Source organism: Camelus bactrianus, chromosome 5 (assembly GCF_048773025.1).
Source record: "Camelus bactrianus isolate YW-2024 breed Bactrian camel chromosome 5, ASM4877302v1, whole genome shotgun sequence".
Classification (NCBI taxonomy): domain Eukaryota; kingdom Metazoa; phylum Chordata; class Mammalia; order Artiodactyla; family Camelidae; genus Camelus; species Camelus bactrianus.
In genome coordinates, this window is record NC_133543.1 from 65810383 (window position 1) to 65826671 (window position 16289).

Below are 16289 nucleotides of genomic sequence, written 5' to 3' on the forward strand. Positions count from 1 at the left end.
TTCCTGAGAAGATCTTAACGTAAGCTGCCACGCATCCTTTGCAGGTTTTTCTAATTGCATCCCATCCCAAAAGACCTTGTTCCCCCTGAGACTTTAAGATTTGAACTCCTTCAACAGAATTCTCATGTTTCTCTCATTAAGAAAATCTAACATAGCACTATTTTGTTAGCATAGTTCATTATTATTCTCTATGACTGTCTCAAAAATTTGTTGAGAAACAACCCTTCTATAACTTTATTTAGTTTAGGTATCATCCAGTTATTCTATAGGTGGGGAAGGTTTCTGTGCCAAATGAAGTCATAGACATTAAAAAGTATTACTTTGCTTTTGAGAATGTCTTATCAGGTAGAAACTACTGTTTAAATTGAGGAAAAACTGAAGTGAGTTGGCTTGTTTTCTGGGAAACAAAATAAAAGGAGATAAATTTTTATCCATTTATTTTATATATATATTACCTAATTTAAAATATTTCAAAATATCTTATAACTTTTTATATTTTACTTATTTTTAAGTAAATATACTAAAAGGTCCCATGATGCTAACACTCCCACTTGGAAAAAAAAAAGGAGAGTAGCCAACCATTTATTTCAACTACTCATTAGGCAATAAGTCAAACTTGTGCTTTTTTGGCAGATACTTTTAAGCACCATGGAGGATTAAAAAGTTCTCACTATTTATGGATACTGTTTAAAATAACCTATTTAAATATTTAAAATGTTGCACACTCTGGGCATGAATCCAACTTCACTACAATCAGAATGTTTTATAAAAGAATAACTGTATTTACACTCTATGTTTCCTTATACCCAGTAGGGTATTGAACCCAAATCCAAACCCGAAAGGATTCAATTACATAATTACTAGATAAAATTTAAAGAGGTATTTGAAATGAAATGCTTTCTAAATGATGGCTAATTTTTATATAATGTTGTGAGACTTTATATGCAGATCTTATGTAGTTTCATGTTTGGAAATGATCCTATTAATAAAAGAATGAGATTTACAGTAAGATCGATGTTATGCAGTATAGTTTAAAAATGCATACTAGGTTGATAGTAGCTTTTTTTTTCTTTCAAGTATCTTCCAGAATACTTAATTTAATAAGCAGTCTTTACTCCGTTGATGGCAAAAATTTTGTAGATCAGGAAACTATATATCTAAGGGTAATGATTCATAAACTAAAGCAAATGAATAAAATAATGCTTTTTATTTACTTTTTTGTTTCTTTGCGTCAAAGGTCAGAGGCTACAACTCAGAGTATACAAGAGTATTTACATTTATTTATTTTAAGTTCTAGACCTTGGCTCCTCTCTAATTCTGTTGTCATGTAGAAATGGCCAGAAGATGGTGCTATGACCCTACTAAAAAAAAAATTATCTTATTAACTGTTTTGTGTACACATCCCGCATTTTAATTTCCTGCTTATTTTTCTTAAACATATATATTCTGACTACTTTTTTATCCACCATCGTTCAGTATTTTATTTTATTTGCCACATAAGGTAACATTTTATTTACATTAAATTTTTTTGTCAAAAGTTTCCAGTTAGATTTATTGGTTTCTGACATTAAAGAAGAATTCAAAATTTAAGACTAATACAAGATGATGTAAAACTTATAAGATTTTCTGTGATGTATTTTTTTCATTCTTCTGTATTTAATGATACCTAGTCATTTTTCAAGAAATTTAAAATTTTTTATTTATTTTACTGGGAACTATTTTTCTGTCATTTTGTGGAGGATTTGTAGTTTATAAAGTTTTCTTGAATATAATAATTTGTATGTGTTTACTTTCAGAAATTCTGTATTTATCAAAACAACATATTTTCTATTTCTCAATCATGTTCAACAATTTCTGTCTCTTCATTGTGTTTTAGTCTATGATTTATGAAAATACTACATTTTCCAAAAAGTAATCATTGAAAAACCTTTCATTCTATATACTGAATATCATTGTTATGGTAATGAATTTCATTTTTAACAGTGAGTTACTTATTTTCATTAGTACAACTAGTACACATGTCATAGGGCTCAATATATTTCATAGATAATCTGCTTGTGGTACTTACATGTGGATGAATATTGGTGTATAGATCCAAAACTTCTTGATTTCTCTGGGAGATAACCAGGGAGCAGTATTCCTGGACCCTAATTTTAGAGGATGGGTCCCCTTGTTCCAATGGGGCTAACTTAAAATTACATGAAGCTACCTCAGGGCATGTGGGCTTGGAAATTACTGAAAGTTCTGTTAAATCTAGGCCCAGCAGTTTCTCCATTTGACCTCACTCTCTCTGTGCAGTGGAACACTCTGTTTTTGTCTTCATGACCAGTTATTTAATTAATGAAATGCTTGGAGCTTATTTTAATGATATGCATAGCTGTTTTCTCTGTAGGATTATTAGGAATACATTTAAATTAAATCAACAATTTACAAGAACCACGAAGAGGATTAGTAGCTCAGAATTAATTCATTAATTTTATTGCCTAATAATGTATATTCCATTAATAATATAGTTATATTTTCTTTTTCAGTCCTCTGAGAAATGAATAGAAATTGTGTGATGATGAAACTCAGTGGTGCTCCCTTTAAATTATCTTTAGCTCTTCTACTTGTGGCATATATTTAACTAATTGCTTTATGTCTTTCAAGTAATACTTCATCTTTCTCATCATTTTGTGGTAATAACGGCTTGTTTTTGTCAACTGAAAAAAGTGCATAACTTAAAAGCTGAGAGTCATGTTTTACTCAGTGGGCATTTCTGAGGACTTCGGCCTGGGACGCTGCCTCTCAGATGGCTCCAAGATGAGCCAAACAGGCCGGAGGGGGAGCCAGGACATACAAGAGTTTTGCAACAAAGACCAGGTAGTTGGAACATCAAATGATTACTGTTAATTAAAGAAAACCAGATATCTCAAGTTAAGGAATTTAGCACTTTTCTATGTATGGGAAGATGCAAAAGCGTGGACTCACTGAAATCATTCCTCTGATACGTACCTTAGCTGTCAGGGGCCAGTATTCTGTTCCTTTCCCATCCAGGCAGAGGTAGTGGCTGCTGATTTGATGGCTGCAGCATCCTTTATTTACTGATATGGCAGGCAACACTTTTCTTTCACATTTTTATTTGTTTTTTACATCAGATATCCTCTAGAATGCTTAAGCTTTACCCCTCTTTGAATATCTTTATTGGATTATTATATTTAAGTATCACCAGTAGATCACTCTGTCTAGATGACTAAGACATGAATCTACTGAAGTAAAAATGGGAAAAAAAATTGTAGAAGGCTCTTCAAGCATTAACATTCTAGTAGTAAATAGGGAGAGAAAAATACAATGTAAGAATGATGAGTGTGCCTTTCAAACGCAAATTAGAGTATTTTGGAACATTATTGAGATGTCTACAAGTTGGAAAAGTGACTTAGATCATGCAAACTATAAAATACAGGCATCCTAAATTTAAAATATATATATATAGATATAGATTGAACAAATAGAATCTTTGGCTTAGATGTTTTGCAATGTCTGTTTAATAGTCAAGGCTAGTAACCAATGTAAACCTTGATAAACATGAAAACAGAACTGGGATTTTTTTTTATTTCTAACACAGAAACTGCTGGGCAAAAGAAAAGCATTATTTAGTAGGTAGCAAAACTAGATTCTAGGCCTGATTGCTACAGACCCATTTTATGACCAAGGTAAATAACTTCTCTAAGATTTATTTTTCTCATCTTTGAAATGGGAGGATTGGATTGGATGACCTCTGAATCTTTTTTAAGCACAATTATGTCATCCTGATATGAAACAAAAGAAAAGGTTTCACAAGCCATAGATCAGATATTTTACGTTTCTTTTTCTTTTTCTTTGTCTCATTCTCTTGTTTCCCCCCTCCCTCCCTGCCTTTCTGTTTTTAGTACTTCTAGCCCCTACTTCCTCCCTTTGTTTATTTGTTCCATTCTTTCTTCCCCTCTTTTTTCTGGCAGAAAAGAAATAACTCAACAGATAAGTTTAATATTAGTGGTTGTTTGGTGATGGACTTTTTGGAAACTAAAAGAGGTCACAGGAATGGCTGTGTCCAGATGTTGAAAAGGCTTCAAGAGCTATTGTTCACTGTCTGTTTCTGGAAAAGAGCAGCACCCAGGAAGCCAGCTCAGGCTGCTTCTGCGGCCAGTGATGGGAATGGCTTTGTTCAGACGTGTTCACATAGATAGAAAGCAGCTGATTTATTTTGTCAGCCTTCATATGTGAAAACCCCCAAATTGTTTTGATTGTACCAGTACAGAAAGACGATTATGAAGGGAAAAGAAACAAATTAATCCACTTTCTTTGGGAGAGAGCTGGGATAATTTTAAAAGATCTGCACTTAAGCAAAACAAGTTTTTTAAAGGAAAAGAAAAATTCTGACATGAATTAATCAAATTTATGTGCAGAATGTAAGACTGCTGAATACCAAGAAAAAAGCTGCCTGTATTTATAGGACAGGACAGACAGCAAGCTAAAAAAATAATACCACCCAAAAGGAGTACAAATGGTACCCTCCTCCTTGCCCTGCATATCAAGGCAGACACTTCAAGGCATTCTTACATGCATTGATGATATTATTCTCCATGGTGGTGCAAAGTCATTAAAAGAGAGTGAGACCTTTAACCACTCTCTGCTCTGGCACTGAGCTGTACCATGTGTATTCACATCTGCCCTAAATTAGAAAGAAATGCACAATGCAAATAAATATGACACACAAAAGAGGACTGAAGCCCCACCCCTGCCTCACGTATAATCTATTCCGAACCAAGTTAGGATGATCTATATGGTGAAAAAATATTATAGTAGGAAGTAACTTTGAAGTCTTCGAAGAGGGTTAATAAATATCTTTTTTTTTCAATAGTTCTTTTCTGCTTCTTGAAAAGAAAGGTGGACAAAAGGAAGGAGGAAAGAAGGAAAGAAGGGAGAGGGTGACATTGTCTGATAAAATCAGTACACTTAATACACTTTGAAATTCAGAAAAACAATGAATAATTTCTTTGGCATAACTATGTCCCAGCTATTACCTGGGACATACTTATTACATGGGACATACTTATACTAGATGGCATATATATGTTATATGTGTATACGTATATATGGAATGTTTATGTGTATTCTAAAAGAAAAAATTTTTAAACAATTATTGTTTAATATTCAGATTTAACTGGGATCCTATAATTTTTCTCCCACTAAATCTGACAATGCTAGGAAAGAGGCAGAAACTCCAGCTACTAAGTGCATGAGTATTCTGATTTTCTTTTCGATTTTACAACAGAACCTAACACTTATTAATTCAATAAAGAAATACAATAGATACTACTGCAAAAGCATTGAAAAAATCTTCATGTTTTTCAGGAAGACATACTATATTTATAATTCTAGACTGAGTCTAGTTCTGAGTCTTTTAGCCAGGACACTTACTTCAGTTCTTAGCTTCAGTTTAATAGTGTAATCTATCTCTTTTCTTTCACTGATTTGATTGATTTGATGGGTAAGACAGTGTACCAAACAATGTAAGTATCTAAAAATGACCAAGAAGGCATATCCAGTGAAGTCGACTGCAAGTTCTATAAAGTCACTAAAAATGGTAGATCCACAGAAAAAGAAATTGATCTCTGCTTATTTTCCCACAAAGAGTCTTTACTTTCTGTTCGGTATGAATACAATTTTTTAAATATCATGGAAGTACCTTAAAAATTTTTTTTAAAAGTTATTGAAAATCAATCTGATGTTAATGTTAGTAATGTTAGCTCACTATGATTTCTAAATATTTGGGGACTGTGTGAGGTTTATAAAAATACTTTACAAAAGGCAATAATTTAATGAAAGTCCAACACTGAATACACTCAAATATATATTGTGTTCATTCTCCATAGAAAGAGATTTATAATTTTGTGAATAAATTTTCATTTGTAGTTTGCAAGACATATCAAGAAATCTGAAGGCCAGAAAATTCCTAAAGTTGAGTTGCAAATATCAATTTATGGAGTAAAAATTCTAGAACCCAAAACAAAGGTAAGGCTTATTTTTGAACATTGGAAGCACTTTAATCTTCAAGTAATGACAGTTACATTCCTATTTTAATGAATATTCAAAACATCTTACCAGTTGAAACTATTTAGTTCTCAGTTAATGACAATTTGAAACTCTATAGAATTTTTAAGGGAAAAGAAAACAACTTTTGGGATCGTTTTCTGAGCGATTTGTTCTTGGCCTGTGTTTGGGATTAAAAATTTACATTAAGTATGTTCAACAGAATTTGGTCTTATATTTAGAAATTTTCCGTCGTGTGCTGTGAAGGAGATGCAGTTAAGTGTGGGTCACTGAGTGTGAAAGAAGACAAAAGCTGTGTGTTATTTGGTAAAATATTCTGGACTGACTCTTGTTGCTTGTAAACATAATCAGTGTGTATTAGTTTACTATGGCTGCTATAATAAAATACCACAGGCCTGGTGGCTCAAACAATGGAAATGTATTGCTCACAGTCCTGGTGGTAATGGCAATCCCAGATTAAGTTGACAGCCGCAGGCGTGGTTTCTTCTCAGCCTTCCCTCCTCCGCCAGCAAGTGGCCGCCCTCCTGCTGCCTCTTCACGTGGTTGTCGCTGCAAACACATCCCTGGTGTCTCTTTGTGTGTCTAATTTCCTCTTCTTAAAAGGACATCTGTCAGACTGGATCAGGGGCCACCCAGAGGACCTCACTGTAACTTCATCACCTTTTTTGAGCCTTATCTCCAAATAAGGAGATTCAGTTCCTTTCTGAGGTATGGGGAGTTAAGGCTTCAATATATGAATTTGGTGGGGAACATAATTCAGCTCATAACACAGTATAAACTTAAGATTCTTGTATTTAAGAGCTTTTCCCCCTACAGAGCCAATGTAAAGAAATGGAAAACAATCTATTCTAGAATCACATTCATTAATATGTACTTGTGGGTGTAATTGTTTTCACCGAAAATTCCTATGTTGAAGCCCAACTTGCAATGCAACTCTATTTGGAGATAGAGCCTTTAAAGTAATTAAAATTGAATGAGGTCTTAATTGGGCCTTAATCCAATAAGAGAGTGACCTTGCAATAAGAGGAAGAGACACCAGGGACATGGGAGCACAGGGGAAAGGCCACATCAGGACACAGCGAGAAGCCATCTGCAAGCAAGAAACCAGACACGCTGACACCTTGACTTGAAGCCTTCCGAACTGTGAGAAAATACATTTCTCTTGTCGAAGTCACCCAGTCTGTGGTATTTTGTTATTACAGCCCTAGAAAATAAATATAGTATTTTATTTGCCTCAGAATTATCGCTTAGTAATTTTGATAAAACCATGAAAGTCAGTTTGGAAAAACTGAGTAACATTCAACTCCAATTATTTTACAAATATATATTATCAATGCTTTTTTTTTAATACTGCAGCATGCATAGTGACAAATTAATTCTATTTGAAAGCTGAAGGAAACCCTGGCCTGGAAACAGAGTATGAAAATATTTTCACAGGTCTGCCCCTTTCTCTAGTCCAGCATTTACCACTGATACCATCACTCTGTACATAACAAGCCCTGGCAGTCTTGCTATTCAAAGTGCGGCCCGTGAACCACCAGGAATCAGCATCACCAGGAGCCTGTTAGAAATGTAAAACCTCAGGCCTCATTTCAGACCTACTGAACCTGCAATTAAAGAAGAAACATGGTGATTTCTGTGCACACTGAAGTTTGAGCTGTTCTGGTGTCGCGCGCAGACTGCTGCTTCATTTTCAAAGTCTAGTCCATGGAACACTGACATTAAAAATACCTGCGACACGCGCAGCAATAAGTCCCACACCCTGTCTTAGCCTACAGAATCAGAATTACCCTGGAAATTTTGCATTTTTAATATCTTTGAGGACGACAGGACAATAGCATGGATGTAGCCACAGTCAATTCAAAATTAAAGAACAATTGCATTCCTTCAGACTTCTCAAACCATGAATTTAAGACCTCCCTCGACTGTTCTAATTTCCTCCTATTCTCCACATTCAATAGTAAATAACAGAGAATTGGAGACCATACTTTTGGTTTTGGTTATTCCAAAATGACTATTGCTGAGGTGGCTGAAAGCAGATAAAAGCAGTGGTAAAAGAATAGTGGAAGTTCTCTTCAAGCTTACAATGAATATGAATATATACGAATTCAAGTGTGAAATGATATGTACGTATCTATATATCCAAGCTTATAATGGAATATATATATACACACACACACATATATATATATATTTGCTGGGAAATGAGGCATTTGAAAGTGAAACATTGTCTGCAGGTGGGTTGGCTGGGATGCCTTCGTTAGACAAATGGTAGTTAATAAAAGAACAATAGGCTGAGGAAGCAGTAAGTTTCTGGGTAACAATGCTCTCAGAAGTGTAGCAACCAACGTGTAGTCTTATAGGCAATTAAAAAGGAAACAGTCCTAGTCCTGCATTTCCTTTTTACAATTCAGTGGCTATATAGTGGCAAATGTCCAGTTAGAACAAGTCATTTGTAGGTCATCTTTCTGTTTAGAGTTTCTTCTAAACCATATAGATCTGTTTTGGAGTGTATGCATGTGTGATTATTATTAATTAAAATTTCTTACATGGATTTTAGGACTTGTCAAAGCACACCTTGTAATATGTGGGGATGATAATACACTTTATGTATCACCTTCATGCATTCTTATTCGTTTTGGTAAGAGTCTACCCATAATGTATCCTAGGCTATAAGAATTTCACCAATGCCATAATCTATAAATTATAATCTACTAAACCATTCTCCTATTATTGAACATTTAGAATGCTTCAATTTTTCAGTAATTAATACAAAGTTTAATTATTTAGAAAATACAAATATGCTTAAATACAGTATATAAAGAGAACATCGTTAGCATTTAGAATTGACAGTTTAATAATGGCACATCTTTACAAAAGCACAAAATATCAAGACAAAGATACTGCAAGATGACTAACACTGATACAGTATGTGGTGTGTGTGTGTGTGTGTGTATATGTGTGTAAAAAGAGACACAGAAGGGGATCATGGGAATACAAATGTAGCAAATGGTACCAGTTGGTGATTCTAGAGTTGCCCATAATGACTCCCATAATAATGAGTTTTCTGCTGACAACCTGTCATCTGTATCATCCTCTTCCCGAAACTTTTACTGTCGAATCTCCATACCTCTCCCAGCCTAAACCCCGTTTACAAAGCGTCAAGGAGGTAGGCTTCAACTCGGTATAATTAGCCTATTGACCTTTGATCATGGTATTCCTTACCCAAATCAGTAACGCCAATCCTTTTCTTCCCTGGCCCAGAGTCTTTGTTTCCTGTACTTAATAGCTAATTGTAAAGAGGCTCTATTGAATTTTTCCCCAAGAAAGTAAGTTTTCCAAACTTTTAACCAGGAAGAAGCATTATTTTTATCCCTACCGAACTTGAAGAGTGATTGTGGACTTCAATTATATTACATACGGATAGAAAGCAACTGACTCTTTACTCACATATTATACGTCAATATAGAGTATCCGACTCTTTACGTATAGTAGAATGTACCATTTTTTGAATCCATAAAAAAAAAGTAGGTAATCTAAATAAGGGATTACCAACTCTCCTGGGCATTAGTGCCCATAGGAGACTCCTGAGAATGCTGATTGCTGGAGTCCACCCAGGTTTTTCAGATTCCGAATCTGCAGAACAAGCCTTAGTATCTGTATTGTAACAAACAAAACTTCCCAGGTGACTCTGAGCCAACCTAAACACAGATATGTATTTAGGAACCATTATTTGAAGAGATGTGAGTGAACCAGAAAAAAAAATCTGTTAATTTATTTTATTTTGAATATAAGTTGTAATTAAGGGAAAAAATAATGAAATATGGTCCTAAGATAAGTTTATTTATAGTAAATATATGTATATTTTGCTACATATTTATATAGTAAATAAATATATATTTATATATTTATATATTAAGCATAAATATTTATATATTAAAGTATTCATTCAATATTCATCTAACATGGACTTGGTAAAAGTCTAAACAGAAATTAAGACAATTCCCAACCGTCATAACCAAAGGCCTTCTGTGATCACACTGGTTGGTGAGTGAGTGAGGGACTGCGTAGGTTTCACCACCAGCTATGTAGAAGATGTGTTTTCATGTTACTTGTAATTTCTCCTATAAATGGAAAAAAATGTATCTTTTCCTATATTGTATAGCACCATGTCCTCTTTATCATTAACATGTTTATGCAGTTAATAAACTGGTGTAGACATGCTGTCAGTATTTGGGAGCTACCATGCAGCTGAAGAATACTGTTTCACTTTGTTAACAGTAAAACAAAAAAACATGTCAGTGAGGAGGAGACTTGTCAATCAGGCAAAGTATAGGAGGATAGTCTCAGACAAATGGGTTCATTATCCATCTCAGCACTAACCACAAGAAGCCATCAGAAGCCTTAGTAAGTTGAGCATTTTTCCTTCCTGCTGTTTAAATGGATAAATCAGGCTATCTGGTAATGACGAAAACATTACAGCCCTACACTGTACTTCCTCGTTTTAATTTTCATGCTCGCAATCAACCCTTTGAGGACTTACCGTTTGTTTTGTATGCAAGGAAGTAATGCAGTGCTAGAGACAATTCTCTTATCTATTTATCTCATTTTATGTATCCATTTTCAGTCTGAGGAGCAGTAATATGAATCAGAGTGATGGAGGAAAATCTCAGCAAGCTGACATGTCAGACCCTGAACTTGGAAGGATGTAGTGACTGGTCCTGTAGTTGCACACAAACACACACACACACACACACACACACATCTGTATATGCAATATTTATCTTTCTACTGATTAACAAGGTTGATTCAGTAATTTGAATGCTGGTTCTGTAGACCTTCTTCATTCACTGGTCCAATGGAAAACATTACAGAAGTTGCAATGATAATCTTCCTTAAAAAAGACTCAAGTGTATGAGTTACCATGAAGATGTGTAATATGTAGTATGTTTCATATGACGTTGTGTACAGATGAAGTTATGTTTTAAACTGTAATAGTAGCAGTAAGATAAAATGAAGAGTGTTCTGGTTAAAAAGTGCTCTACTAATTCTGTAACCTTGTGGAAGTTTCTTAATCTCTCTAGACCCCAGTATCCTCCTAAGTAAAATTGCCCAGTTTAAAGTAATAATCTCTGAAGATGCCTTGTAGCTCAGGAAGCCCATAATCCTCTTTTCATGTATGTTTTTCAAAATGCTACTGAACTGACTAGTTTAATTTAATCCTGAGTCAGGAGGTTCATCTCCATTACATATGTGTTTAAGTTCGAGGTGTATATAATTATAAAATCAGAATATGTCAGATGATGCTTCATAAGCTATATGTTATTAGCACAGCTGGTATTTCAGAAACTGGAAAAAAAATCTCTTCAACTATGTTTATTTTCATCTGTGTTCACAGGAAGTTCAACACAATTGCCAGCTTCACAGAATATCATTTTGTGCAGATGACAAAACTGACAAGAGGATATTCACTTTCATATGTAAAGATTCTGAGTCAAATAAACATTTGTGTTATGTATTTGACAGTGAAAAGTGTGTAAGTATGCCAAATGTTTTAGGGTGGTTTGTTCTGTTTTACAAGCCAGGAATTGTCTTGTTTCCTGCATTAGTAAGGTATTTGGAAATAAGTATGGTCTGCAAATACTTAGCTACACTAATAGATTCATCCTGTCATGAGAATATGCTTCAGGATTTCATCCCTAACTAAATTCTCATGTTCACAGGCACGGGCTTGCATGCAAATTTCTTTTCTTAGAACGTCATGCTTGCTAATGTTATATATGTTTATTTCTCTTACAACATCTAATTTATTTCTTATTTTAAACTCAAATATGATTTACTAATATACATATAATGCAAAAAGGTAATGTTGAACAAAGTATTTTTTTTCTGGAATATGATAGATCTGATGAAAATAAACATTTTAAACTCCAGGAAATGAAATCTGTAAGGGTCTTCAAACAAATCTTCAGTGTTTTGAAAAACCTCGTCCTTGATTTTACTTATTCAGAAAACAGTATCATGAAAGGTGATAGAATTGTATGTGTGTGTATGTGCCTGTGTGAGTGTGTATGTGTGAGCTTGTAAATACAATCTAAAGTTCTTAGCAAGTAAGAACAATTAGGGAATTCCGAAGTTGAGTTCTGTAACAGTTCTTTAATCATCTGGAATCTGAAGGAAAACTTTGTATCTTGACTATAAGCATAAGCTAACGCTAATTATAACCTAGCTGAGGTCCAGTTATAAAATACAAGATGTGAATTCCAAGCACACATTGTAGCCATTGATGGCTTTAATTGAGGAAGAACATCAAACCTCAACAACCTGATTGCCTTAGACAAGAAGAAACTTATTTGCACACTTTTCACACTGTGAAAAATATTATTATCATTATGTAATTTGTTTCTCTGGTTTCAGTATGTGAGCTTCTTGAGAACAAATACTTGTTTATTTGTCCATGTAACTCCTACATCAGGTGGACAATAAATGCTCAATGAATTTTTTCCGTAAAGACTATGCAGACAAATGTACAAAAGATAGAGCAAGTTATCTGTAACTTTTAAACTATAGTTCTCTAAAAAGGCAAACTAATGTGCTAGGCTACTTGGCATCATAATATGTTTTGAGAATTTGATGAACATTATGAAACATCTCATCAGAAAAATATGCTTATCCACATAAGGCAACATTATGTGAACAGTATGGTATTTTTATGAAGTTTAAGTTGTTTTGAAATTTATTCTATTAAATGAATGCATTATATTTAATGTTCCAAGTGCTTCTTAACCATGATTGCTTGCAGGCGTTTGAGGAGATTAAAGTTGATATTTGTTGAATATCTTCTATGTGTAAGATATTATAACCTTTTATCACTTACAGCAAGCAGAAAATTCAGTTGTTCTGCTTCCTTGTTTACACAGAGGAATAAACTTCTTTAGGGTCCTGTGAAATATTCGTAAACCAAGTCCATTAAAACATTAGCCATCTTATGGCTATATGTCACATGTTTTATCTTTCTTTGACCTCCATCAAATTTGTTATATGATTATTTAATATATGAGCTTGCCAGAATTCCCATGTAGTTTTATTGTTTTCAGAGTATAGACTCTATTTCTCCCTGATCATAATTTGTAATTGACTTCCAAAATTTCAATTCCATAACCCGTTAACTCTCCAGATATAGCCTATTAGCTTTTCTTTTTATTTTTCTTAAAAGTTAAAAATGTATTCTTGAATCCTACTGCAGTGGCTCACAATCATTAGTGTACATAATATTCATAAGGAAGACCTTTTAAAATACAGCTCATTCATTTCCACTTCAAAAAAATATGTTCATATTGACTTGGGGCTAGAGCTGAGGAAATCTAGATTTTGCAAGTTCACCAAGTGATTTTGCTTCAGGTAGATGGAAGACTGAGCTTTGAAAAGCAAGGTTCCAAGTTATCACTTCAACTGTAAGTTGGCATCACTTTAATTAGCTTAAAGAGGATGTGTTTCCTCAAAGTCTCATTATATCATTTTTACCTCAAGATTTTATTTGCTCTACTTATAACAATGTCTGTATTTATAAAATTGATTTTCTATGTATGTAAAATTTTTGAAATACCATCGTCTCTAATCAAAACAGGAAAATAAATTATGACCCAATTGGCACCACTCTTTCCTCTTATTTTAAGAAACCAAAGCCCACTTGAGTGCCTTTCCCAGTGTTACAAAGCTAGATAATAACAGGATCAGGGTTAAAATTTAAGACATTAGATTGCCATTGCAGCATTTGTTCAGCCATGCTGTATTACTCCCGTAACTGTGACCTTGGGGGCTTGAGGGAGCTCTGTTCCAGGGGCTTTGTCTTACTTACTCGTTATATTTTATCCTTTCAATACTTCTCTGAAATTGTTGAGAGTTTGAAAGTAGATGATACCTGTCCTAGTATGCCACAAGACTGGAATTCACTGCTTAATTAACATTATCATATTAATGAGTCTCCCTCCATGGTGACAGTGAGGATAATGTGGGGAGCTACAGTGCCCAGCTCTGCTAAGCAACAGTGAAGAGAGGCCAAGCGAGGAAGCTGAACTTCCTTCCCCACCAGGCAGTACTGAGGCAGTGCTCTCCCGTTCCCATTCCCCTACTCGAATTGTGTCAGAGTTTAAATAATTCTAGAGTCTCATAGTATTTAGAATATCCAAGATTCAATTGAAAATCACTCCCCACATCAAGAATTAGAAAATCTTACTAAGTGAAAAAAGATGACCAATATATCTCAACACTGAGATGAGACAGACATTAGAATTACCAGACAAATTTTAAAAGAGCCGTCATAAAAATAATGAAATAAATTGTTACAATCACACTTGAAACAAATTAAAAATTACAGTGTCTTCTAAGAAATAGAAAATCTAAGCAAAGAAATAGATGATAAAAAGAAAACCCAACTGGGAATATTGGAACTGAAAAATACAACTAAATAAATAACACAATGTATGGGCTCAATAGCAGAAAGGAGAGGACAGAGGAAAGAATCAGCAACCTGGAATATTGAAAAATAATAGAAAATGCCCAATCTGAACAATGCAGAGATAATAAGTATACACATGTGAATGCACACACACACACACACACACATATACACACGCTCACATAGGCATACACACAAAACACTACAAAAAAAAAATCAGAAACCTGTGGGACTACAACAAAATATCTATTATTTATGTGTCATTAGGAAAGAGAGAAAAAAAAAAAAGGTGGCCTTGAAAAAGCACTTGAAGACATAATAGTTGCAAACTTCCAAATTTGGCAAAAGACATAAACCTATAGATTGAAGAAATTGAATGAAGTCCAGACAGGATAAACCCAAGTTAATTCTACACATATACAGTCAAATTTCTGAAAACTAAAGACAGAAAAACCTTGAAAGTAGCAAGAGATAAAGTCCTTACCTAAAGCAGAAAATCAATCCAAATTACAGTGTATTTCTTATTAGAAGCCATGAAGATGGGAAGGAAGTATCACACGGATTGTAAAAGTAACACAATTTTAGTTAAGATTGGCAAGATATATAATGAGGAATTTTAGACTTACAAGTTGCTCTTATAAACAGATTTTAGTATTATTATTCCCTTGGAGCATATGTAAACATGTATATGTAAATATATGCAAAACCAATAATATCCAGAATGACAAAGCAAATTATAGTTATTACTTACATGAAAACTGGAGGAGGCCAAAATTAAGGTTAAAAGCTAAAGGAAACTTTAAATTTGTCTGTAATGCTGAAAGACTTTAATACTGGTTTTACATATATTCAGGGTAATTAAAGGAAAAAGAAAGTAGTAATAAGTAAACATGCAAATTTTAGCATAGAAATATAAAAAAATAATTAAATGGTTAGATAGAATAACTAAAAAAAAAGTTTAACATCAGGTTTGGAATGGCAGAAAAAAAATGTTCAGTTATCTGAATATTATCTGAATAGCAACAAAATACAACATCAAAGTTTGTAAAAGACATTTCAAGCAGTGCTCAGAGGGATATTTGTAGCTTTAAATGCTCCTATGAAAAAAGATAAAAAGATTAAAAGTAATCATGCCCTTGACTTTAAGAAGTTAGAGTAAGGAAAAATTAAAAACAAAATACATTAGCTGGTGAATAGTCAGAAAAAGAAACAAAAGACATGAAATTGGAAAAAGAGTAAAACTATCTTTTTTTCACAGGTGTAATATGAATTTCTACAAAGAAAATTCTGTAAAATCTACAAAATTGCTATAATTTGGAAGCAAATTTAGGCACAGGATACAAGGTTAATATACAAAATTGATTTTTTGTCTACTATAAAAAAAGAAAAATCTATTTACTATAGCATCAACAAACGTGAAATAATTAGGATTTTTAAAGAAGATATACTGAAATCTACAAAATATTGCAGAAACTAAAGAAGACCTAAAATAATGGGTGAGAGATACCATATTAATAGGTTGGAACGCTCAATTTAGTTAAGAGGTCAGTTGCACTAAATTGTTCTATATAGTCAGTATGATTCTTGTCAAAATCAAACTGGGATTTTTAATAGAAGTTGAATAGTTGTTTTTAATATAGTAATATAAAACAGTATAGAACAGAAAAATTATTCTTGAAATAAAAGACCAAAGTTAGAAGACACAGTTTACCTGATTCCACAATGTACTCTAAAGAAACTTATAGGGTCAAGTGATATT

At 33.5% G+C, this 16289-nt stretch overlaps 1 protein-coding gene across 8 annotated transcripts in view; it reads left to right on the plus strand.

The window, feature by feature from the left end:
- The window catches only part of GULP1 (GULP PTB domain containing engulfment adaptor 1), a 228981-nt gene that overhangs the window by 186452 nt on the left and 26240 nt on the right, over positions 1 to 16289 (plus strand). For all 8 annotated transcript variants that reach the window (XM_074364013.1, XM_074364012.1, XM_074364017.1 and 5 more), the window contains 2 exons: positions 5935 to 6033; positions 11471 to 11608. In XM_074364013.1, the coding sequence (XP_074220114.1) occupies positions 5935 to 6033; positions 11471 to 11608 (237 nt within the window). The remainder of the gene's footprint in view (positions 1 to 5934; positions 6034 to 11470; positions 11609 to 16289) is intronic.